Raw genomic sequence first — 23,800 nt, forward strand, 5'->3', positions numbered from 1 at the left:
CCACATACAGTATGTTACCACAATGCAGGACTCTGGTCCTAACCAGGCCAACTTGGGTTTGATCTTCCAAGGTACTGAATGCTTCCTAGTTGGAGCTGAGGGTCCTCAACTCCCAATGACATTAGCACCTCCCAGAGAGCTCTCAGCACTGTACAGGATTAGGCCCACTTCCCAGGGCAGTTCAGCATCACTCTCAGATGATTCCCACCAGCTGCAGCCTGAAGCAGTGATGACAAGCTCTGGGAGGCTCCACACTCAATCACAGAAAAGCCACCACAGGGCTGGGTCTTTAAGGGGCAAGCAAATAAAACCACAATTTACTAAAGGATCCCAAGAGAGCTTCACGGTCTACATATATTGGAATGACTCACGACGGAAACGCCACTTCTTCTGGGTTGAAATGAGGCAATCGTTGAACAGCATCTAGCTATACCCCTCAGGAGTATAGACAGTGATTCTCAAACTTTTGTACTGGTGACCCCTTTCACACAGCAAGTCTCTGAGTGAGGACCCCCCCCCCTTATAAATTAAAAACACTTTTTTATGTATTTAACACCATTATAAATGCTGGAGGCAAAGCGGGGTTTGGGGTGGAGGTTGACAGCTCACAACCCCCCACATAATAACCTCACGACCCCCTAAGGGGTCCCAACCCCCAGTTTGAGAACCCTTGGTATAGGATATGTGAAGAATATTATATCCAGCTGAAACTGGAGGGGGAATTTAGATTGACAGAATTTAGGAAAAGTAGGAGTGTAGAGGAAAGGGGGGGCCACGGAAATGGGGACTGTCATGTGTAAGGCCTGTTTTGATATAGCACAGCAAATCAGATATTCTGCTTCTGGCTAAGCTAGGCCATATGCCCACTGCTTCAGATGGTGGCAAAGAACAATTTAGTCTCATAATACGCCTCAGCAATTGCCCAAAACTCTTCATGGTGGGTCGGAGGCATTTTATCTTGATTCTAGCAATTAGAGTATGGCCTTAATTAACCCTATACTAGCTTGCATAGTCATAGAATTAACCAAGCCTCTCTCGAAATCTGTCTGTGGTATTTGAAAAGCCAGGTACTGCCATACCCAAGAAGCACTGGGTTATATATATCCTTTCCAATTATATTAATGAATCCAGTGTTACAATGTAAGCACACATTAGTTTGGGAGTGGTGTTGGTCAGGCATTGTTAAATCAAATGGAAAACAGTAAACTGTACTGCTAACACACCAGGCAACCTAGGGCCAAATTTAACTCACAGACACATCAGTATAAATCTGGAGTGACTCCATTAAAATCAATAGTTAATTTGGATTTACACTGGTGTGAATGACAGCCGAATTTGCCTGCAATCATGTTAGTTAAAATATGTCTTAATATAATCTGCATAAGACTGAACAGAAGCCTATTGGGTTTTTACAATGTATCCTCTCCCCAAAAAAGTAATGGTTTGAATTAAAATTCATCATTTCCTTCAGAGCACTAAAAAGTAATAAATCAGTGCAGTAAATTACTGCTATGCTGCGCTGTGAAATTAACACCTACATACATGAAATAAAAATAAGAATTTATGGCCCTAATCAATCATTTTTTATAACTCCATCGTCTGTCTTATTTATCTTCTTCCACCATCCTCTCCCAGATAATTGATACCAGCTTCAGCACTAACTGTTTAGCATGGCCATAGAATTTCCAACAGTTTTCTTCCATCACAGCACTATTAGTAGTGGTTAGAATTCAGCTAGCCTGAGAATTCATGCAACACTCAGATTCTTCTCTATTTCCAACTCTTCCACCCGGTGATTTTTATATCTATATATAGGCACTGTGGCAAAGTACCTTCTTCTCCTTAATGGGCTCAGTCCTTTTTGCTTTGGAAACACAGGCTTGGGCAAGGCAGATCCTTACCGGTAGCACAGGGTCCGGCTATTCCTTTCCCCAATCAGACTCTTGTACTAGTTTTCCTTCCCTTCTGGGGAGGGAGTGCAGCCTTCCTTCCAGGAAGGGTTCAGTGTCTTGCTACACTCAGCCTACTGGCAGCTTACCTGCTTCTCTCACTCTCTTAACCCCCTCCTTCCACCCAGGGGAGGGTTTATAAAGGTCTCAAGCAGTTGGAGCCAGCTGAAACTAATTAGTTCCCTAGTAACCCCTTTTCCAGCTGAACCTTGTTTCCCCTGGTTATCTCCCCTTAGTGGATTGGGAGAGGCCTTTTAACCCCTTGGGACTAATTACTACCTCCTCCCCTTTGTAGCTGTTTGTCCTGGGTTTACAAATAATACACACACATCTCATCAATTCATGCTGTTTAGCTCACTGCTCCACGTTCAGTGTCAGAGTAAGACAGAGCCCTCCCCTCTGCATGGAGGTCAAGCCAAGAAGGCAAACCTGCATGTGGGTGTGATGAGACTAGCCATGAAAACGGACAACACTATTGGTAAAATTTTAGAGTGCTTAAGTGACTTAGAAGCCATTTTTAAAAAAGTTACTTAGGCAGTTAGAACATTAATGCTTAAGGGCCAGATTTACCAATGTACTTAGTAACCTAAATTGATAGGTTTTACTAACGCTCCTATCTGCATCTTTAGGGGCCTAAATCCCTATGCAAGTCTGGCCCGAAGTCACTTCTGAAAATAAGACTAAGGGCCATATTTTTAAAGATATTTAGGTGCCTAACAATACAGAAAGCCCCCAAATTAGATTTTCAAAAGTGCCTAGGTGCTTAACTGAAATTGGAATCAATGGGAGTTAAGTGTTAAGATACTTTTGAAAATTTTACCCTATATCATCTTCATACACATGCATCTGACGAAGTGGGTATTAATTCACGAAAGCTTATGCTCCAATACATCTGTTAGTCCTAAAGGTGCCACAGGACTCTCTGTTGCTTGTCACAGATCCAGACTAACACGGCTACCCCTCTGATACTTGATACATACGCAATCACCCTTGCTGAGCAATACTAATAACACTGGTCTACAATTTTTGAGAAGTCGTCTGCTTCAGAGATAAAATGTGCTATTTATTATGTATTTTGATGTGCTGAATTCAAATATGACAATTAAAACAACTGATTGGCTACTGTTTCTAAGAGATTTAAGTTTTTACATTTTATGTCTATGTGTATTGTGTAGATAGTAGTTTTAATCATAAATTGTAAACCTAGGTCTTTTCATGTGTTTATGGTTGCGTTACATGATAATATTTCACCTGTCCTGTTTATGTAACACTTTAAAAATCAGCAAAAGGGTTATATAAATAAAATTTATTATGAAACAAAAGGCAAAAAACTATTCTGTACATAGTTTAGTCCTATTCAGTGTCTACTCGGCGCTTCTCGGCTTGTCTCTTGTATTCATTAAATGGAGCATCTCTTGTCACTGTCCAACAATAGTCTGCAAGCATTGATGGGCTCCATTTGCCCTGATAGCGTTTCTCCATTGTTGCAATGTCCTGGTGAAATCGCTCGCCGTGCTCGTCGCTCACTGCTCCACAGTTCGGTGGAAAAAAATCTAGATGAGAGTGCAAAAAATGCATCTTTAGTGACATGTTGCAACCAAGGCTTTTGTATGCCTTGAGGAGGTTTTCCACTAACAACCTGTAGTTGTCTGCCTTGTTGTTTCCGAGAAAATTTATTGCCACTAACTGGAAGGCTTTCCATGCCATCTTTTCCTTGCCACGCAGTGCATGGTCAAATGCATCATCTCGAAGAAGTTCACGGATCTGAGGACCAACAAAGACACCTTCCTTTATCTTAGCTTCACTTAACCTTGGAAATTTTCCACGGAGGTACTTGAAAGCTGCTTGTGTTTTGTCAATGGCCTTGACAAAGTTCTTGAGCAGACCCAGCTTGATGTGTAAGGGTGGTAACAAAATCTTCCTTGATTCAACAAGTGGTGGATGCTGAACACTTTTCCTCCCAGGCTCCAATGACTGTCGGAGTGGCCAATCTTTCTTGATGAAGTGGGAATCTCTTGCACGACTATCCCATTCGCAGAGAAAACAGCAGTACTTTGTGTATCCAGTCTGCAGACCAAGCAAGAGAGCAACAACCTTCAAATCGCCACAAAGGTGCTACTGATGTTGGTCATAGTTTATGCACCTCAAAAGTTGTTTCATGTTGTCATAGATTTCCTTCATATGGACTGCCTGACCAACTGGAATTGATGGCAAAACATTGCCATTATGCAGTAAAACAGCTTTAAGACTCGTCTTCGATGAATCAATGAACAGTCTCCACTCATCTGGATCGTGAACGATGTTGAGGGCTGCCATCACACCATCGATGTTGTTGCAGGCTACAAGATCACCTTCCACGAAGAAGAATGGGACAAGATCCTTTTGACGGTCACGGAACATGGAAACCCTAACATCACCTGCCAGGAGATTCCATTGCTGTAGTCTGGAGCCCAACAGCTCTGCCTTACTCTTGGGTAGTTCCAAATCCCTGACAAGGTCATTCAGTTCACCTTGTGTTATGAGGTGTGGTTCAGAGGAGGAGGATGGGAGAAAATGTGGGTCCTGTGACATTGATGGTTCAGGACCAGAAGTTTCATCCTCTTCCTCGTCTGACTCAAGTGAGAATGATTCTGGTGAATCAGGGACCGGCAGTCCTTCTCCGTGGGGTACTGGGCGTATAGCTGATGGAATGTTTGGATAATGCACAGTCCCCTTTTTCTTCTTTGACACACCTTTCCCAACTGGAGGCACAATTGCTGGTATGATCTGTTGGCTCTCTCCAAATCATTGGCACTGCAAAAGGCATAGATTTCCTTTTCCTGTTCAACCACTGGCGAAGATTTGTTGCACAAGTGTTGCAGCATATATGTGGGGCCCACCTCTTGTCCTGATCTCCAATTTTGCAGCCAAAATACAGGTGATAGGCTTTCTTAACCATAGTGGTTATACTGCCCTTTTGTGATGCAAAAGTCATTTCACCACAAACATAGCAGAAGTTATCTGCACTCTTCACACAAGTATGAGGCATCTCTGTGCACTTTGGCTAAACAGAAATGTCTCCCTTTGCAAAATCAAACACTGACAAATAAGAGAGCACAACACCATATGATTTCTAGAGCTGATATAGGCAATTTGTTCAGCAGAGTGATGTAAGCTTCATTATGATTGCATCATCCATGACTTCTAGGAATAACATGATGCAATTCATATCATGTATGATGCAATACCAGCTTCAGATTGCATCATTCATTGTTTTGCCTAAAAAGCAAGTACTGTCCAAACCCAGTCATAGATTTATTCATAGATCCAGTCAAAGATGTAGTTTAGTCATTTCTGGTTTAAATTGAGATCCCTTCCCTTTATAACTCACTTATCCTCCGCCGTTCCCAAGTCAAGGGTCGTATATACTAACCCAATAGCATATCTTGAAAACTAGAGCCAATCAACAATTTTAAGGATCATTTTGGTTCTCAGTGACCCAGAATTAGTAAAATTCGACTACATTTATTTCAGAAGCATTTTGACTGTAGAGCAGTGTTATCTGACACCTATTTGGTGGGCTCAGTTAAGTTCTCAGTCAATCGGTCACTACGTCACAAAATTAATCACTGCCAATGATTCCTTTCTGAGACAAGCAAGCATTTATTTCAGAAGCATTTTGGCAGTAGAGCAATGTAATGGAAACACTTAAGTTACCATTTTAAGTACAGTAGGTGCCTACCAAACAAACAAGTGTAAACACACGTTTCCTTACTGTGACTATAACCATACTGCAGCCACCATTTGTCCTTTCCTATTTGAAGTGCACTTCTATCCACAAAAAAAGGACAATATCGAATTTAAACACCCCTTGCACAATAAATCAGGGAAAGTCAGAGATGTCCTGTTGGACTTGCTAAATTAAGCGAACACGATTCATTGTTCTACAGTAAAAGGCAACCTTTAATAGCTCCCTGAAAGAGAGCACAGATGATTTATGGTTTCTTACGCACTCATGTACTACATTATCTACTTGGTGCCTGTACTTATGCATATCAGCTCATCACAGAAAGTACAATTCTGCCCACCGGATGCCACTTAGCTATACATTATAACAAAATCTAGGACATGAAAGGAGGAACCTATATGTAAGGAAGCATTTGCCCCACAATGTCTGCTGTGCTAGAGAGCTCAGGGATGATGGTAGGATGTTCTGACAGTTTCTTCTTGTCTTTCTCCTCTCAGGTGTAGAAACAAGAGGTACTGGAGTCAGTTCTGACACCCACACAAAAACACATACCCTGGAACAGTAGGGTTGCCAACTTTCTAATTGCACAAAACCAAACACTCCTGCCCCAAGTCCCTGCCCCCTGCTCACTCCACCCCGCCTCCCATCGCTCACTTGCTCATTTACACTGGTGCGGGAGGGGGCTCCAGGCTGGAGCAGAGGGTTGGGGTGTGGGCTCTGGGGTGGGGCCGAGGATGAGGGGTTTGAGGTGCAGGAAGGGATTCCAGACTGGGGCATGGACCTGAGGAGTTTGGCGTGTGGGAGGGACCTCCGGGCTGAGGCAGGGGGTTGGGTGTGGGAGGAGGTACAGGGTCTGAGCTGGGACTGCGGGTTCCAGGGTAGGGCCAGAAATGAGGGGTGCAGGGTGCAGGAGGGGGCTCCGGGCTGAGGCAGGGAGTTGGGGATGTGGGGAGCGGGCTCCGAGAGGGAGTTTGGGTGTGGGGAGGGCTCAGGGCTGGGAAAGAGGTGCAGGAGGGGGTGTGGGGTGCAGGCTCTGGGAGGGAGTTTTGCTGTGGGAGGAGGCTCCAGGGCAGGGGGTTGGGATGTGGGAGGGGATGTGGGGTGCAGGCTTGGGGAGGGGCCTCAGTGCTGGTGGTGTGGGAGGGAGTTTGAGTGCAGGAGGTGGCTCTGGCATGGGATGGGGTGTGGGAGGAGGTGTGGGTTGCAGGCTCTGGGCAGCGGTTACTTCAGGGGGCTCCTTGGAAGTGGATGGCATGTCCCTCGGCTCCCAGGCACAGGGACAGACAGGTGACTTTGCACTGTGCGCACTGCCTCCACCTGCAGGCGCTGCCCCGGCAGCTCCCATTGGCTGCAGTTCCAGGCCAATGGAAGCAGCGAAGCTGGCGTGTGAGGTGGGGGCAGTGTGCAGAGCCCCCCTGGCCGTCCCTCTGCCTAAGAGCCAAAGGACATGTCACCACTTCTGGGAGCTGCACAGAGCTGGGTAGGGAGCCTGCCAGCTCTGCCAATGGGACTTTTAATGGCCCAGTGGTCATGGGTCAATCTCCAAAAAGACCAGAAAACCTTCCTATTTCCTTCCTATGTCGTCAGAACTATCTGGATGGAGTCTTCAGACTGGGATTCTTGCTCTGAGGGACCATTTCCTCATCAGTGGGACTGAAAATCTCACTTTAAAGTGAATTGAATTTATATTATTTTTATTTGTACTTCATCAGAGCCTACAGCCAACATGAGGGCTCCATTTTGCAGGGCACTGCCTATATACTTAGGAAGAGACAGTCCTTGCCCTAATGTGCTTATATTGTACAGAGACGTGGGAGACAAAGGGAATATTATTATTTCCGTTTTACAGATGGGAAGCAAAGGTACAGAAGGGTTAAGGACAGAGGCGGATTTACCATGAAACAAGCAGTGCGGTGGCATGGGGCCCCCAGTGACAGGGGGCCCTCAAAATGCAGTACAGATCTCACCTGACAACCTGCCCCCGAGTCCCGGCCGGTGGCGCAGCAGGGCTCAGGCAGGCAGGCTGCCTGCATTTCGTGGCCAGAGGCCCCATGCCGCTCCCGGAAGCGGACGGCTGCTGGCACGTCTCTGCGCGCCCCTTGGCTGCGGGGAGGCAGCTCCGCACGCAGCCCCCGCTTCAGGCAGCACACGGAGACCTGCTGCCCCCCTCCCCTCCCCTCGAGGGACATGCAGAGACGTGCCAGCAGCAGCACAGCAGGGCTAAGGTGGCTCCCTGCCCGCGGTGCCTCCCTCCCTCCAAACCACTCCACTCCCGGAAGGGGCCGGCATGTCCCTGCAGCCCCTGGGGGGGCATCTCTGCACATTACCCCTGCCTCGAGCGCCAACTCCGCAGCTCTCATTGCCTGCCCCCCCAGCCTAGGAGCCGCTGCCAGAGGGGTATGCTGGTCGCTTTGGGAGCCACACCACCCAACGTAAGCACCACCCCCTAACCCCTGCTGCACCCCAAGCCCCTGCCCCAGCCCAGAGCCCGCACCCAAACTCCCTCCCAGAGCCCGACCCCTGCACCCACTTCTGCACCCCAATCAAGGTACCTCACTTTATTTTCATTTACTTCCTATTACTTATAATATAGCAGAAGGATGAAGACAAAAAAAGGAAAAAAAGGGTGGAGATAAGAGAGGATGTTCTTTTTCTTGGCTGCGTCCCGAGGATGGGGCCCCCGAAAATGAAGCTGTGCACAGGGCCCCGCAAACTCTAAATCCGTCACTGGTTAAGGACCAAATATTTAAAGGTATTGAGGTGCCTAAGGATGCAGAGTAGACACCACATGGGATTTTCAAAAATGCCAGGGCACCTGACTCCCACTGATTTCAACAGGAGTTAAGAGCTTAGGCACTTGGAAAATCCCTCTAGGCATCTATTGCATATTGAGGCAGCACCAAAATACCCTTAAAAAAAATCTCACCCTTAATTCACTTGCCAAAAGCCTGCGGCACAGCCAAGAATCAAACCCAGATCTCCAGCATCCCAGTGGCGTGCCCTCCCCAGAGGGTGATACACTATGGTGATGAATATATGATAAACTATTGTGTAATAGAAACACATGGCTAGGTACTGCAAACCCATCCCATCAACATTATAGAAATGTATATAACTGGTATGAGCACTGAAGATGATGAAGGCAAGCTTAGGAGAAAGAGAAGGTGGAAAACCTTGTCATTTATGAATTGGTGAACTGAGTGTATAGAAACAGCACTATAAAATGGACCAGCCAGAAGTGATTCTTTGGAAATACCATACAAACTGCACCCAAAAAAGCAAAACAAAGCCAGGGATTTGTTGAATTTATGATTTGAGTGCAAGAATACTCAATGGACTCCTGTCCATGCCAGCATGGTCCTAAATGGGACACCACTTTAATTTTCACTCACAAAGCCTGACTAGTCATAGATGAAAGATGACCGACTGTTGACATTACTTAAAATTTTAGAACTGAATTGATCGCCCTGGCACAGATGAATAGTCTCAATCTGAGGCACAAACACCCAAATACCACTCACCTATACTGCCATCGCTACATCGCCACCTGTGACATATCTGGGTTCACATTAAACATATTAAGCTTTATTTATTGTACAGAATGCTGCAGCATTTAAGTCTGCCCTGCAAAGCACTACATAAATTACAGCTTTGCTGAATGTCAGGTAGCACATAAAGCCAGCATGCCACACAAAAATCTAAGACAAATCTTTTCTGTACACGCTGAAAAATGATAAATATATTTCTTAATTACTAGAAAACATCATAACCGTGAACCTGTTACTTATAAAAATCGTATCAGTAAGAAAAGAATGTGGTTTGAGAGAGGTTTAAAAGTAGCTTGGGCAGCTAGCTGAAGGCTACTTTCTAAAGCTAACACTGTATGTTTCTCTCTCAGCTTTGAGTCTCCTACCTCCCATTGCTGTCACTGAGACCTGTGCTGCTAAAACCCACAGCACTTCGATAATTTATGAGACTGTGATTCCAATCCCGGGCTTTAAAATTGGAAACCTCCTTTCTCAGCACCACAGAACCACTGTGCACATATGCCATCAATCCATCCACAGAAGAACTTTGGGGGGGAGAGGGGGAAGAGGAGAGGCATCCCACCCAGTTTTCAGTGTTTTACATTTTATTTCTCTTTAAGTAAGCTGCACAAAAGGAGCGGATGAATCCCACCTGTACACAATCCTTCACAAATCATACATTAGCCAGAAGGTTCCCATAGAACAATAAGGTCCCTCCTGAGCTACTGAAATAAACGTTAAATATTAAAAATCTTACTTGCCGTCAGCACTGGAAGCTCTGAGAGTTTCGAGGGCTCCGGAGGGGAATGGCTGAAGCCTCTACGTTCCAGCCATGTAACAGTTTTACCTCATAAAACTAAGCAAAGCAAACTTCAAAATAAACTCCCTATTGAAAATAATAGAGGCACCTTGTGAGGGGAAACAGTTTTGGTTCCCTGATTGAGGGAGCTCTTATAGTGAATATGACTATTATTTGTATTACTGTAGTCTTGTTGCTGGACCTGGACCACATTGTACTAGGTGCTGTATAAAATCAGAACAAAAAGATGGTCCCTGCTCCAATAAGCTTGACATCGGAGGAAGTGCAGTTGCACTGAACAGGCTGTGCTGAAAGATTCGGGGAGCCAAGGCAGGGGAAGCACATGCATTATTACAACCCAGCTCACCTGGGGCTCCTTTCACAATGGGGATTTGGGGGTAGGGCCAACCCTCCTCTTCCATCCCTCATGGAAAGGAGTGTGATTTGGGCTTTAGGCTGTGTATCTGCAGCAGATTCAGCGATAGCACTTATTAAGGCCAGTCTGCAGGGTTATGTCTGAGAAGAAGTCCGCCAATTCTTTTACCACATATAGTAGCTGGGCTGCCTAGCCAAATACTGAAAGTTATTCACCCCGTTATTACTCACAACTGATTGTATTTGCCTTCGACTGTGCATACACCTTCTCTTTTTCCTCCTGTTCCTTTCGAGAGCTAATAGATGTAAGTCTTTAAAAAAAAATGTAAATTGAGGTTTATTTAAAAGCAGTGCAGGAGGCATTTGGCCATGCATCTTTCATGAGAATGAACTGGGGGTAGGAGGTTAAAGCCCACACTGCTTTGAAAAAATCTCTGCCTATTGCTATGAAATATCCCACCACCTCCTTGGCTACAGAATATGCTGTCAGGTCCACATCAAGTTGAGGAGGTTTGCAAGGCAGATAATGGATGGCAGCCTGATAAACACAGCACAGAGGCCATTTTGCTGTAGTGTACAGGTATGCATGCAGGTTAACGTAAGTGGTCTCAGGCTCAACCACCTATTACACTCTTTACTGTTCCCGAGTGTTAATTCTTGATCTTCCAGCTAAGGTGTGGTATTTATAGCACCCTTATTCAGCAAAACTTTAAAGCACATGCATAGTCCCACTGAAGTCAATGAGTGAGTGCTCAAGTGCTCTGATGAACTGGGGCCCAGGTGAGCTAACAGGTGACTGCAGTGCAGCTCAGAAGAATAGCCAGACAGACACATCATTTCTCTAACACGTCACACACATGCCCAGAACCCCAGCTGGTATAAATCTGTGTAGATTTAATGTAAGGCCCAAGAGACCATTAGATCATGTAGTTTGATCTGCTGTACAATACATGCCATAAAACTGCATCCGGTTGACTCTTGTATTGAGTCCAATAACTTGTGTTTGACAAATGTTGACTTCAACAGGGCTACAACCAAATTACAACAGATGGGAATTTGTCCCATAAACTACAACAGCTCTAACCCACTGGTAAATCTTCCCTCGCAGCATTAAGTGTATTTAGTACAGCAAAGCCCTATCCCTTCAGGTAAAGTTGATGGGTAATAGTGAAAGCTATGAAAAGATGAGTAAGAAAAAGATCACCATAACGGCACGAAGAAAATATTGTTTGTGTTGCATCGTCTGCCAGTGCAGATGTTTATAGGCACAAAGGTGTACACAACAGTACCACAATCCTTACACAAAGGCTATGGTTACTGCCATGCTATTTAATCAACTGTGAAATTGGAACTTGACTGTCCGGAAAAAAAATAGGCAACAATTTTCCCAAAACATAAAAAAAAAAAAAAAAAAAACAGCTTCAGAAGAGTCCAATGCAAGAGACACGCAAAGAAAAGCAGCTCTGTACAAAATCCGTATTGACCAAGAAACAGAAAGTAGTAGTATCTCATTACCTGTTTTTGGATTGATAGCAAAGAAGTTCTGAGGGTTTCCACTTGTAATCCTGTAGGTCAGTTTTTCACTGCTGCTGGAGTCAGGATCTTGGGCCTGGATGTGAATGACGGATACATCCTTAGGGGAGTTTTCCATGACAGCCGGATAATAAATAGGTTCAGAGGTCAGAGGGGCATTGTCATTCACATCTTCAACTTCAACATAGACCTCGATGGTAGCATAAAGTGGGACGACACCACGATCAGTCGCATACACTGTTAGCCAATAGGATTTGGTTGTCTCTCGGTCAAGGACATCTGCAGTATAGATAACTCCTGCAGGAAAGACAGTAAGCACAGTACTGTGGGTCACTCAAAAAACAACAGAGATAATAAAAGGCACGTCTTCACCTGGTGTTTAGAAGGAGAGTATAGTGCAAATGTATAAAACATATCAATCGCAAAAAATTACTAAACCATTAAATGTGCATATGGACACAATGACAACAAATCTATCCTCAGCCATCTGTTCTCAAACCCTGCTCAACAGCTCCACCCTTACCCTAAGAAAAATCTGGGAAGAGATGGGTTTAGTAGATTTGGAGTTGAAGGGGGAAGGTCCAGAGTGAATAATATGTTGCCAAAATGCCCTGGGCAAATACCCCATCTTCTTTAAACCCTGGAACTGTCACATCAGTGGTTGTCAACCTATTTACCATTGTGGGCTGCATACACAACACTCAATGAAAAGCAACAGAGAGTCCTGTGGCACCTTTAAGACTAACAGATGTATTGGAGCATAAGCTTTCGTGGGTGAATGCCCACTTTGTCGATGCATTCACCCACGAAAGCTTATGCTCCAATACATCTGTTAGACTTAAAGGTGCCACAGGACTCTCTGTTGCTTTTTACAGATCCAGACTGAGACGGCTACCCCTCTGATACTTAACACTTAATGAGCTATGTGGGCCGCATCCACACAATATATATAGGCCTGTATGGCCCTGAGGATGTCACATGGGCTGCAGGTTGAGAACCACTGCATCAGATGATCACAACTGATGGGAGAGAGACAATTCCTCCTTTGAAAAGACCTCCTGAGACTTCGCTAAAGATATTGAAACAGGGTATGAAGATTATAATACTGACATTGCTTTCAAATTAAACCAAACAGTGATAACTTGTCACACATTGCATATGTCCCAGATAATCAACAGCTTGCTATTTAATCAAGGCACATCCACTCCACCTGCTGAGGACAGAAAATGACAACAGGTTTCCCATCCACTCTGAGTGTGTATGTAGAGCTACCACCCTTTAGGATATATATAACTATACGCCATGCATTCCCTTTCCCAAAAGCCATCCGCCCACCTTCAATTCAGTCTAAAGTGATGTACGGACCCATTTTTCTCCCACTGAAATCAATAGCAAATACCACATTGACTTCAGTAAAAGCATCACAGGGTCCCTTACATTGTAAATTTCTTGTGGCATAGACAATTTCTTACATAGATCCAATCCTAATTTCAGAATTTACATTCCTATCGACTTCAGAGCAGTCTCTGTGTTTGAAGAGTGATAAACACAGTAACAGTGCACAAGAAATAATAATACCAAAATAAACACATTCAGCTGTATTTCCCCCCCACCACTTTTGGGATGTATACAGAGACCATTTACTTATCCTAACCCAATGCTAACATTTTGGCAGAAACACCAATATAGCTGAACTCAAGGATGAGCTATATTAACAGGGACGGTTTGGAGAAAAGTAAGTCATGCTGCTAATAGAGAGAAATTAGTGAAGAAGCTGTAGGGCAGGATGGTAACACAAGAAACTTGGATTTAGCCACAGATGCATTTAGTACTAGATAAAGAGTTTAAATGCATAAATTTATCATTCAGGAGGCGGATCTGCTCATGGGCCAGCACTAATGGGTTATTTTTGATTACACCATACAGGACTTTCCGTAGCAGCCTAAAGTCTTACACAATCTTTAAGCTAATCAGAATAGATCTGAGTGATCCTTTATAAATTCAGGGCTGCATTTGTGCCTTGGAGGCCAAACCAGCCATTTGTGATAGGTTTTGGTTCAGGTAGAAAGGATGTGCTCCAGCCCCGAGGAAAAGCTTGACTCAGCCAGGATTCCAGCATGTTGCAGTGAGATATCTATTGTCCTTTAAATGGTTTAAATCTAGCTCCCCAGTTCTAGCTCTAATGGCCTATGTGGAAGGGGTCAGATCCATGGTCCCTGCCTCACCCCACTCTGGAGAGGCTAGCACAATGCCTAAGAAGTGGCTCTGCTCACCCGCCTCACTGTGCATTGTCCTTGATGAGGGAACGCAAGTGGGGGAGGAGAGATAAACTCCAGGTGTATGAATGGCTTATGTACCAGTGTGGGCCAGGGATTGTATGCACTCCACAAGGCTTATCACAGCTCCTCCAGGTAGTGAAAACAGCAGGGAATGACTAAGGCAAATCACTCATGTTATAACATCTCCAGAGAAGTACCACCTTCTAGGGAGGCTAACATATTCTGATTTAAACTGGATTCTCCAGAGACCAACAGACAAAGAAATGACTTTTGGATAAATAGCCCAGGCTTAAACTGACTCAGGGCCTTCATTTTGGTTCTTGACTGAGATGAACTTGTAACCACAGGGAAAACCCAGTTGTGAGGTTTGACTGACACCTACCAGAGTCTTATGTTGGAGTTGGGGGTGACCTCAGGTAAGCTTTTTAGCATGTGTACAGGTTCTTTTATTGTTTTTATGTTTTCTCCGTAATGCTTTTATCTTAAGAATAAATGCGTTTGCTTAGGTGGAGCTGTCTGGTAACTTGTAATACAATACACTGGTCACTGCCTTCAGAGAAAGCGAAGTGCAGGCACTGGCCTTTTAGGCAGACTGGCTTGCTGGACATATCAGTGCAGATAGAAGAGCTGGACAGCCTTAAAAACCCCGGTCAGGAGGGCGTGAGAACTGGATCTCCACCCAGGAGAGGTGGCGGCTGGGAGCCAGAAACTCCTATGCAGGTGCCCTTGAAGGACTATGGAGGGGGAAATGCAGATGCAGTTACCGTGAACCTGTGACAGAAGTCGTATCCAGCACCCTCCCCACTGATTTCTGTTCAGCCCTGGAGAGAACATAGGACCCAAGTAGTCAATTAGTAGAAGCGTTTGAAGTAGGGACACTTGTCCACTAGGAAGTATACTTAGGCTACTAACTTACTTCTTTAAAAAGTTTTTAAACATCAAAAAGCAAAAACCCTTTTTTGGCATGAACAGCCTGTCTGATAAGAGCTCCTAGGCACTTCAATCCAATGCACAGACGGGAAGACAGAGAGGGAGAAAATGGCACGAATTCCAGCAATATAAAAACTCAAAGTCTTTTTCCAGAAACATCAGGTCCATGACCTTGTTGATCAGATACATTAATCACCTAACACAGGGAAGTAACACAGTGCTTTAGGGAAAAGGGAGAGTATATTCTAAATATCCCTTGTCGGCAGGCTCTGCCACATAATGACTTTCTGTAGAAACATGGATGAAATATGTAGTGAAGAGTGATGGAAATACCTAGAAATCCAAAAGAGAAACGACATTCTATGCATGAAAAGAGCCCATAATAAACAACACACTCTGGAAATAAATAAATAAATAAATAAATAACTCCAACCAGGAAGGGATAACGCAAAGAGATGAAGAATAAATGGCCACAGAAATGCTAATTTATCAAAAAGACAAGAGGGATTATTTTAGATGCGTAAACAGAAATTGAAATGACTGATTTTTCTTTTCCCAAGGAGAGCAAGGGAATGTGCTGGAAAATTAACAGCTGTTTTTGAAGCTGAATTCCACTAGCATTGAGCTGACAATAATTATATATTTTCTGAGACCTTCCTTTACTTTACTGCGGGCAACGGTTACTTTGCACTTCTGCATTTTAGAGGGAAAGGATCACGGAACAAGGGTAGGCAATTGCCAACGTGTCTTTTCCAATGCATTTAAAAATTGATTTATTAAAATGTTCCAGCTACAGATTAATTTCCTTTGCTCAGTATTTCTCGTCATTTCACCTGCCATGAAACAGAACCTTGATAAACAGATTAAAAGTTTATCTACTTTCATTTGGATGTTCTCTAAATATAGCACCTCTCCATATTCTCTGCTGACAGTGTCTTTTGGAACTCCCCAAAAGAGTGCTCCCAAGTGAAGCACAACAATTTCCTCCACATTTATTGTTGCTACAAAAGCATCTACAGGATCCATTAAGTTCCTAATACCTGATCCAAAGCCCAATGAAGTCATTGGGAGCCTTTCTACTGATTTCACTGGGCTTTGGACAGAGGCCTAGTGCATAATCAACAACCCATCTGATGTTTCCTGCAGTCGGCTGGTGCCTCCCCCAACCCCAGCTTTCAATAGAAAGAGAACTTTATTTTAAAAAGTCTAACCTTTATGATTGTGAAAACTTCTCAAATGTGAACCAATGCATCATCGTCTTCCTACATATCTAGACAAACTAATCTTAAGAAAGCTCTTAGACAGCCTCCAGTCATTCAGAAGGATCAAACTTCATCTCAATGAGGTGTTAACTCTGAAATCTCATGATGGCATTTCACTACCAATGTTTGCTGTTCATTATATTGGCATGAAATCAATGTGTATATCACAGAGTGGTTGATATAATATTATCATAGACATTAGGAGATGTAAAAGATTCTACTAGATAATCCAAAAATTGTCTTAAACTTATCCCTGTAGTACCTGTGTATTATTGAGAATGAATAAGGAAGGAGAGTAGAGAATGTGTGTGAATGTAGGATCACCAGAGATTCAAAAAAGACTCCATTCTCTTCAAAACTGTAGCCACTATTTTACTCCTTAGCAAATAAAATATGTTCAAGGTAGTTACAACTATGAAAATGTTTGCAGAAGAAAAGAACTTTATTTGCAGCTGCCACAAAAGTTGAGAGAAGTGGAGATTTGTGCTTTAAGCTGCAAGCTTTTTCATGGACATGGGATGACCTTCTTCATGTGTGAGTAGCTAACAAATATTAAAAGAAATACAAGTGAGACAGTCATCCCCACTGTGAACAAATCAAGAAGTGCCAAGTATCATCATCAGTGATTCAGAAACTTTTTGGGGAAGGGGGGCAAGAATGGAAGGAAGGGGAGAGGGAAGGTCTGAGTTATTTCCAGACCCTTTTACAGCTGAACTTGAAAATCATACTGATGTACAATGTTCCAATCCACTGTCACCATGTTTTATAAAAGACTCACTTACTGAGTTTTTATAAAATGATAACTGAGTTCCAGATAGACAGTATATAAGAAGGCAGTTGATCGCACCCTCTGTGGAAGTGGTTAGATTTGTGACCAAGTTTTTCTTACAACGCTTCTATAGAAATCAAAGCTTTGCAACTCCCTAAAAGCCTGAAACTTATATTCCCTAAGGCACATGGTACCCTCAGAGAGAGAAACCCAGACATCAAGAAGCTGGGGTCAGAAAAACACCACCATTGATCTGCCTTCCACTACAGCCGTCAAAGTACATTTGGTCTGCGTGATTTGCAAATCACTGTGTACGCTAAGAACATTATAAATGAAAAACAACAACAGTGTGCATTTATCTCTGATTAAAATCCTACGCACATTTCAATGTAAATTAAACACAGCCCTTGGGCTCTGGGCAACATGCCAGCATAGCCCTCACTGCTGCAAAGGTTGTGTTCAACTTTCTTCTAGAGGCCTGTTTTCCTTCTTTCCCCAGCAAAAGAAAAGGAGTTAGCCACTTTCTCCATTGATAGTGATAGGTCCTCAGCCATGGCACACACTGAAAAGCTACATTAAAAGACATAAAAATATAAAAGATAGTGTGAATTAGTGGTTAGTACAGGGGATAAGGAGCCAGTGGCCTGCAATTCTATTCCTGGCTCATCCAGTGTTCTGCTGTGTCCTTCAGCAAAATCACTGAAAGGGTCACAGTCACTTCAAAAATCATCTGAAAGCTTTGTATTAACTATTAGTGCAAGAACCGACTCAAGGTTGTTACAGTTGAACCGGATTAGAGAAAAACATTCTTTTTTCTTCTTTCTTCTTTTTTCAATGCTGTTGGTCCAGCAGCTGCTCGGCCTTAAACTCTACTAGCCTGTTGTAGTTATTAAAATAGTACTTGGCTAGCAGAGCCTGGTAGTTTGCAATCTAGAACTGTAGTCCTGCCAAAGAATATACCTTCTGGCCCAGCAGATCCATCCTCTTTGCCACCCTGTCCACAGAAGTAGATTCTGCAGATGCTGGGTGCCCGCTCTGCTGCCGCATGGACCACCAGAGAGCTGTGAGGTGGATGAGTAAAAAGAAAATCTGCCCTCTCCGCTCTCTTAGGTGTGAAGCACAGGAGGCAGGGATGTGTCACATGCACGGATAGCATTCCAGATGCGTCGGCACCATGGTTGTCGTCAGTACTATCGGATTCCATTTGCGCCAGGCCTACCCTTCACACAAAGAAGGTTGGATGCTAGTGTGACCAGATCCATGTGTGACCTCTCACCCTGACCTAGCCCAGTTTGCTGAAGAAATGCTGCGCTTAGGAGTAGTCTGTGGTGGGGATCTGCTCTTGTGCCTGTGAGAATGTTTTTTATTCTAATGTTGGGAGTTGTCCTTGGTCTTCGGTACCGACAGATCCAGGGCATGGGAGGGGCGCTCACCACAGGTGACGGTCATTGTACGGCGGGACAGTCATTGTACCAGTCCCAGATCCGAATGTGTCCTCGGCCTCATGGTTTCCTCCATCAAGTTACTTATGGAGGCGGAGCTCTCGAGCTTCCCGGGTTTGGGGCAGGAAGGACTTGCAGATGGAACAGCGAGTTGCAATATGTACCTTGTTGAGGGCAGTAAAGGTGCCTTTGGTGCTTGTTGCTCACAGAGAATGAGTGTGGGCAGGAGACACTGTTTTTAAATCCCAAAATCCAGGGCATCGTCCTGGGGATGGGTGGGGGGGACAGGGAGGGATCTGTCCCTCAAACAGGGAAAGAGCTACGGGAACTTATCTATCTACCTGCAACTATTTATAACTATATATGCTGAATGAAGAGTAGTCATTCTCTCAGCAAAAACTAAGAGTGCGAAGGAACAGGGGTTTCAACTCAGGCCATAAGGCAGTAAGAGGGACCTGGAGAGGCGTCGACCCGCCCTACTTATTATGCCCTCAGCTGGGAGCATGAGGGGACACAGTACACACGTGCGGGTCAACGGACACTGCTAACAAACACTTCCAGCCTCAGGCGCATGCACACCCACATAGGGACCATCACTCGAAGAAGAAATACTGTTACAGCATATGAGAACTGGATTTCACTCCTCTGCCTTTGAAAGAAAGGAGTCGAACACAAACAGTTTAGGAAGTAGTAATCATTTGGTCTCAAAATAAAAATGATTATGCGTATGTGTGCGCATTACGCATAGGTAAGCATGGATATAAAGAACATGGTAAAACTCTGTTTTATCACTCAAAATTCACAGGAAAAAATAAGATTGATTTTTAAATGCTACTAATTATTCATAAGCCTCATCAAAAGCTCAGTGCTTTTAATATTAGTGAACCTCAGATCACATTTGTCACCCAACCAATAGCCTAGTTCCTTGGTAATGTTTCCTTTTTAGCTAAAATAAATTTTAAAAGATAGTTGGATAATGACATCTTTCAAAAGCTAACAGTTGAAAATAAAGAAAACAAAAAAGCTTAAAAACCTAATCAGGGCTCACTGAGATTAATACATTATTCACAGCCAAAGAGAGAAAAACTAGGGCTGTCAAGCGACTAAAAAAATTAATCATGATTAATCACGCAATTAAAAAAATTTATCGCAATTATTCGCACAGTTAATTGCACTGTTAATAATATAATACCATTTATTTTAATATTTGTGGATGTTTTCTACATTTTCAAATATATTGATTTCAGTTACAACACAGAATGCGAAGTGTACAGTGCTCACTTTATATTAAAAGATTACAAGTATTTGCACTGTAAAAAAAACCCAAAAGAATTAGTATTTTTCAATTCACCCAATACAAGTACTGTAGCAAAATCTCTTTATCATGAAAGCTGCACTTACAAATGTAGAATTTATGTACCAAAAAAATTGCTTTCAAAAATAAAGCAATATACAATTTTAGAGCCCGCAAGTCCACTCAGTCCTACTTCTTGCTCAGCCAATCACTCAGGCAAACAAGTTTGCTTACCTTTGCAGGAGATAATGCTGCCTGCTTCTTGTTTACAATGTCACCTGAAAGTGAGAACAGGAATTCTCATGGCACTGTTATAGCTGGCATCGCAAGATATTTAGGTGCCAGATGCGCTAAAGATTCATATGTCCCTTTATGCTTCAACCACCACTCCAGTGGACATGCTGATGACGGGTTCTGCTCCATAATAGTCCAAAACAGTGCGGACTGACGTTTGTTCATTTTCATTATCTGAGTCAGATGCCACCAGCAGAAGGTTGATTTTCTCTTTTGGTGGTTCGGATTCTGTAGTTTCCGCATCAGATTGTTGCTCTTTTAAGACTTCTGAAAGTATGCTCCACACCTCGTCCCTCTTAGATTTTGGAAGGCACTTCAGATTCTTAAACCTTGAGTCGAGTGCTATAGCTATCTTTAGAAATCTCAAATTGGTACCTTCTTTGCATTTTGTGAAATCTGCAGTGAAAGGGTTCTTAAAATAAACATCTTGTGCTGGATCATCATCCGAGACTGCTATAACATGAAATATATGGCCGAATGTGGGTAAAACAGAGCAGGGCACATACAATTCTTCCCCAAGGAGTTCAGTCACAAATTTAATTAATGCATTTTTTTTAAACGAGCGTCATCAGCATGGAATCATGTCCTCTGGAATGGTGGGCAAAGCGTGAAGGGGCATGCAAATGTTTTGCATATTTGGCATGTAAATACCTTGCAATGCCGGCTACAAAGTGCAATGCAAATGCCTGTTTTCACTTTCTGGTGACATTGTAAAAAAGAAGAGGGCAGCATTCTCTCTCTTAAATGTAAACAAACTTGTTTGTCTTAGCAATTGAGGGAGGGATAGCTCAGTGGTTTGAGCATTAGCCTGCTAAACCCAGGGTTGTGAGTTCAATCCTTGAGGGGGCCATTTAGGGATCTGGGGCAAAAATCCGGCTGGGGATTGGTCCTGCTTTGAGTAGGGCGTTGGACTAGAAGACTTCTTGTGGTCCCTTCCATCCCTGATATTCTATGATTGGCTGAACAAAGAGTAGGACTGAGTGGACCTGTAGGCTCTGAAGCTTTACATTGTTTTGTTTTTGAGTGCAGTTATGTAACAAAAAAATTTACATTTGTAAGTTGCACTTTCACAACGAAGAGACTGCACTACCGTACTTATATGAGGTGAATTGAAAAATACTATTTATTTTATTATTTTTTACAGTGCAAATATTTGTAATCCAAAATAATATATACTTAGATTTCAATTACAACACAGAATACCATATATATATATATATATATATGAAAATGTAAAAAAAAGTCCAAAATATTTAATAAATTTCAACTGGTATTCTATTGTTTAACAGTGCGATTAAAACTGCGATTAATCGCGATTATTTTTTTTTAGTTAATCACATGAGCTAACTGCAGTTAATCAACAGCCCTAGTTGAAACTAGTATAGGTGAATCCACATAATTTGTTTGTTTGTTTGTATTACCATAGTACCTGGGAGCCCTAGTCATGGACCAGGATCCTGTTATGCTAGGTGCTGTATACACAAACAACAAAAACATGGTCCCTGCCCTAAGAGGCATACTTGGAGGCCTGGATCATCATTCACATTGCACACCTCACCTGTACCGAGCCTAGGCTAGGAAAGCTAACAATCCAACCCACAGACCAAATTCAGTGATGAATCCTGGTCACATGCTACCTGAGGCACATATGCTAAGAATATAATACAATCTAAGTATAAGATAAAAAACTTTGATGGATACAGGCAGACGGGGAGTACCAGTGATCCATGAGAAAACATGGTCAGCATGACTAGCAGTGGTTTCAGCACACCAGCAGCCTAACGGCTGTCGAGTTTTTTGCAGCCGTCACAGCAAAAAAGAGTTTTAACGAGGGATCAGAAGGCAGATAATGAAGTCGCTTTGCAGATCTTTCTCATGAGATTTGCAAATATAATCCCAAATGTCAGGACCAGCTCCGACTCCTGGCATTAGCCAATTATACTATTTTTGAAGGACTGAAAAGTAAAGGTTATAATTATAAGGAGCCTTACTTTTAAAAAAAGTGAAGAGTGACATGATTTGTAGATAAGATTTTTCTCTTAAAGATTAAGAAATAAAATGTAGGGTTTAAAGAGCCAATATTATCCCCAAACCATGTATTTTCGGCTTGGGTAGCTCTCAGAGGATAGGCCTTGATGTTTATAAAAAATAGGGTCTATACCTCTTTCAGTAGATGAGATAAACAGTAAATACAACATACAAAGATTAAATAGCTTCAGTCCAATTAATATGCTGACTGCTCTCAATAACCAGTGCAAGAGCTGAGTTGCATGTTAGGGGCCTGATTCAAAGCCCTTTGAAGTCAGTGGGACTCAGAGTAAACTTTGTACTGTATCCCACCCCTCTATGCCCCTTCAAGTCAGCAGCTACTCTTCTGAATGCTAGTGACATCACAGCAACCACAGAACCCAACCTGAGCACACGCGTGGTCTATAATAAGTAGCACCCACTGCTCCCATTTAAGCACCTTTGAATATCATGCCACTTATTTAAGTGCTTAAAGGTGGATTTAGGTGCCTAAGTCTAGGCTCCTCACTTTGAAAATTTTGCCTTCCCGTTTTAAATATACCACATCTTTTGTAAATGTTAGTGCATATTAAAATGCCAACCCAACACCCATTAAAATGAATGGAAAAATTGGAATTAGAGCAAGCCAAGGAATGGTTCCAAAAGCAACATTAACTCCGTTCAGTCGCGCACATGTAGAATTTTCTAATATTATTTTTCTGTTTAAATGCATAGCTTACTACCTTACTGTTTATGTTGTGAAATGTATACCATAAACATACCAAACATGCAATGTAAGCTTGTTAACATTCCCACTGGAAGCTTAAAACTCTTACTTTTTGCCATTTTTGACTGTGCAAATTTAATGTTGCATTAACGTGAAGCTTTTGCATTTGATACTATACTCCAGTTGATAGCTTAATAAAAGAGAATTAGGGAGACAATTCTCACTAATGTAATTTCTATGGATATTAAAGACTGCATGCCTATATAAAAATTCCAGCAATCACGCTGTTTGATACAATTTCTTGAATGTCCCAAATTACCCAGGATTAACCAGGGTTGAGAGTGGCCAGGGCATTCAACATACAGTAAAAGTTTTGGTATCCGGCATGTTGGGGGAATGTGGGGTGCCAGTAAGTAAAAAAAAGTCCAGTTAACTAAGAGGGAGGGAGCTTGGGTGTGGTAGGGGACTCAGGGCTGGGGGTTGGGGCACGGGAGGGTGTGCGGGGCACGGGCTCTGGGAAGCAGTTTGGGTGTGGGACAGGGTGTGGCGTTGGGGCCCGGGAGGAGGTGCGGGGCACAGGCTCTGGGAGGGAGTTTGGGTGCGGGAGGGGGCTTAGGGGAGGAGGTTGGTACATGGGATGGGGTGCGGGATCCAGGCGGTGCACACCTCAGGCAGCTCCCCACAAGCGGCGACATGTCCCTGCTTGCTCCCAGGTGGAGGCGCATCTGGGCGGCTCTGCATGCTGCCCCCGTCCCACCCTGAGCTCTGACTCCACAGCTTCCATTGGCCAGGAACTGCACAGCCAATGGGAGCTGGGGGGGCAGCACCAGCGGGCCGTGACGGTGTCTACGGGCGGAGGTGGCGCATAGAGCCGCCTAGCCGTGCC

At 43.5% G+C, this 23,800-nt stretch overlaps 1 protein-coding gene across 4 annotated transcripts in view; it reads right to left on the reverse strand.

The window, feature by feature from the left end:
• The window catches only part of FAT3 (FAT atypical cadherin 3), a 572,988-nt gene that overhangs the window by 297,685 nt on the left and 251,503 nt on the right, over positions 1-23,800 (reverse strand). For all 4 annotated transcript variants that reach the window (XM_054015671.1, XM_054015669.1, XM_054015670.1 and 1 more), the window contains exon 3: positions 11,893-12,207. In XM_054015671.1, the coding sequence (XP_053871646.1) occupies positions 11,893-12,207 (315 nt within the window). The remainder of the gene's footprint in view (positions 1-11,892; positions 12,208-23,800) is intronic.

This window comes from Malaclemys terrapin, chromosome 1 (assembly GCF_027887155.1).
Source record: "Malaclemys terrapin pileata isolate rMalTer1 chromosome 1, rMalTer1.hap1, whole genome shotgun sequence".
Taxonomy (NCBI): Eukaryota; Metazoa; Chordata; order Testudines; family Emydidae; genus Malaclemys; species Malaclemys terrapin.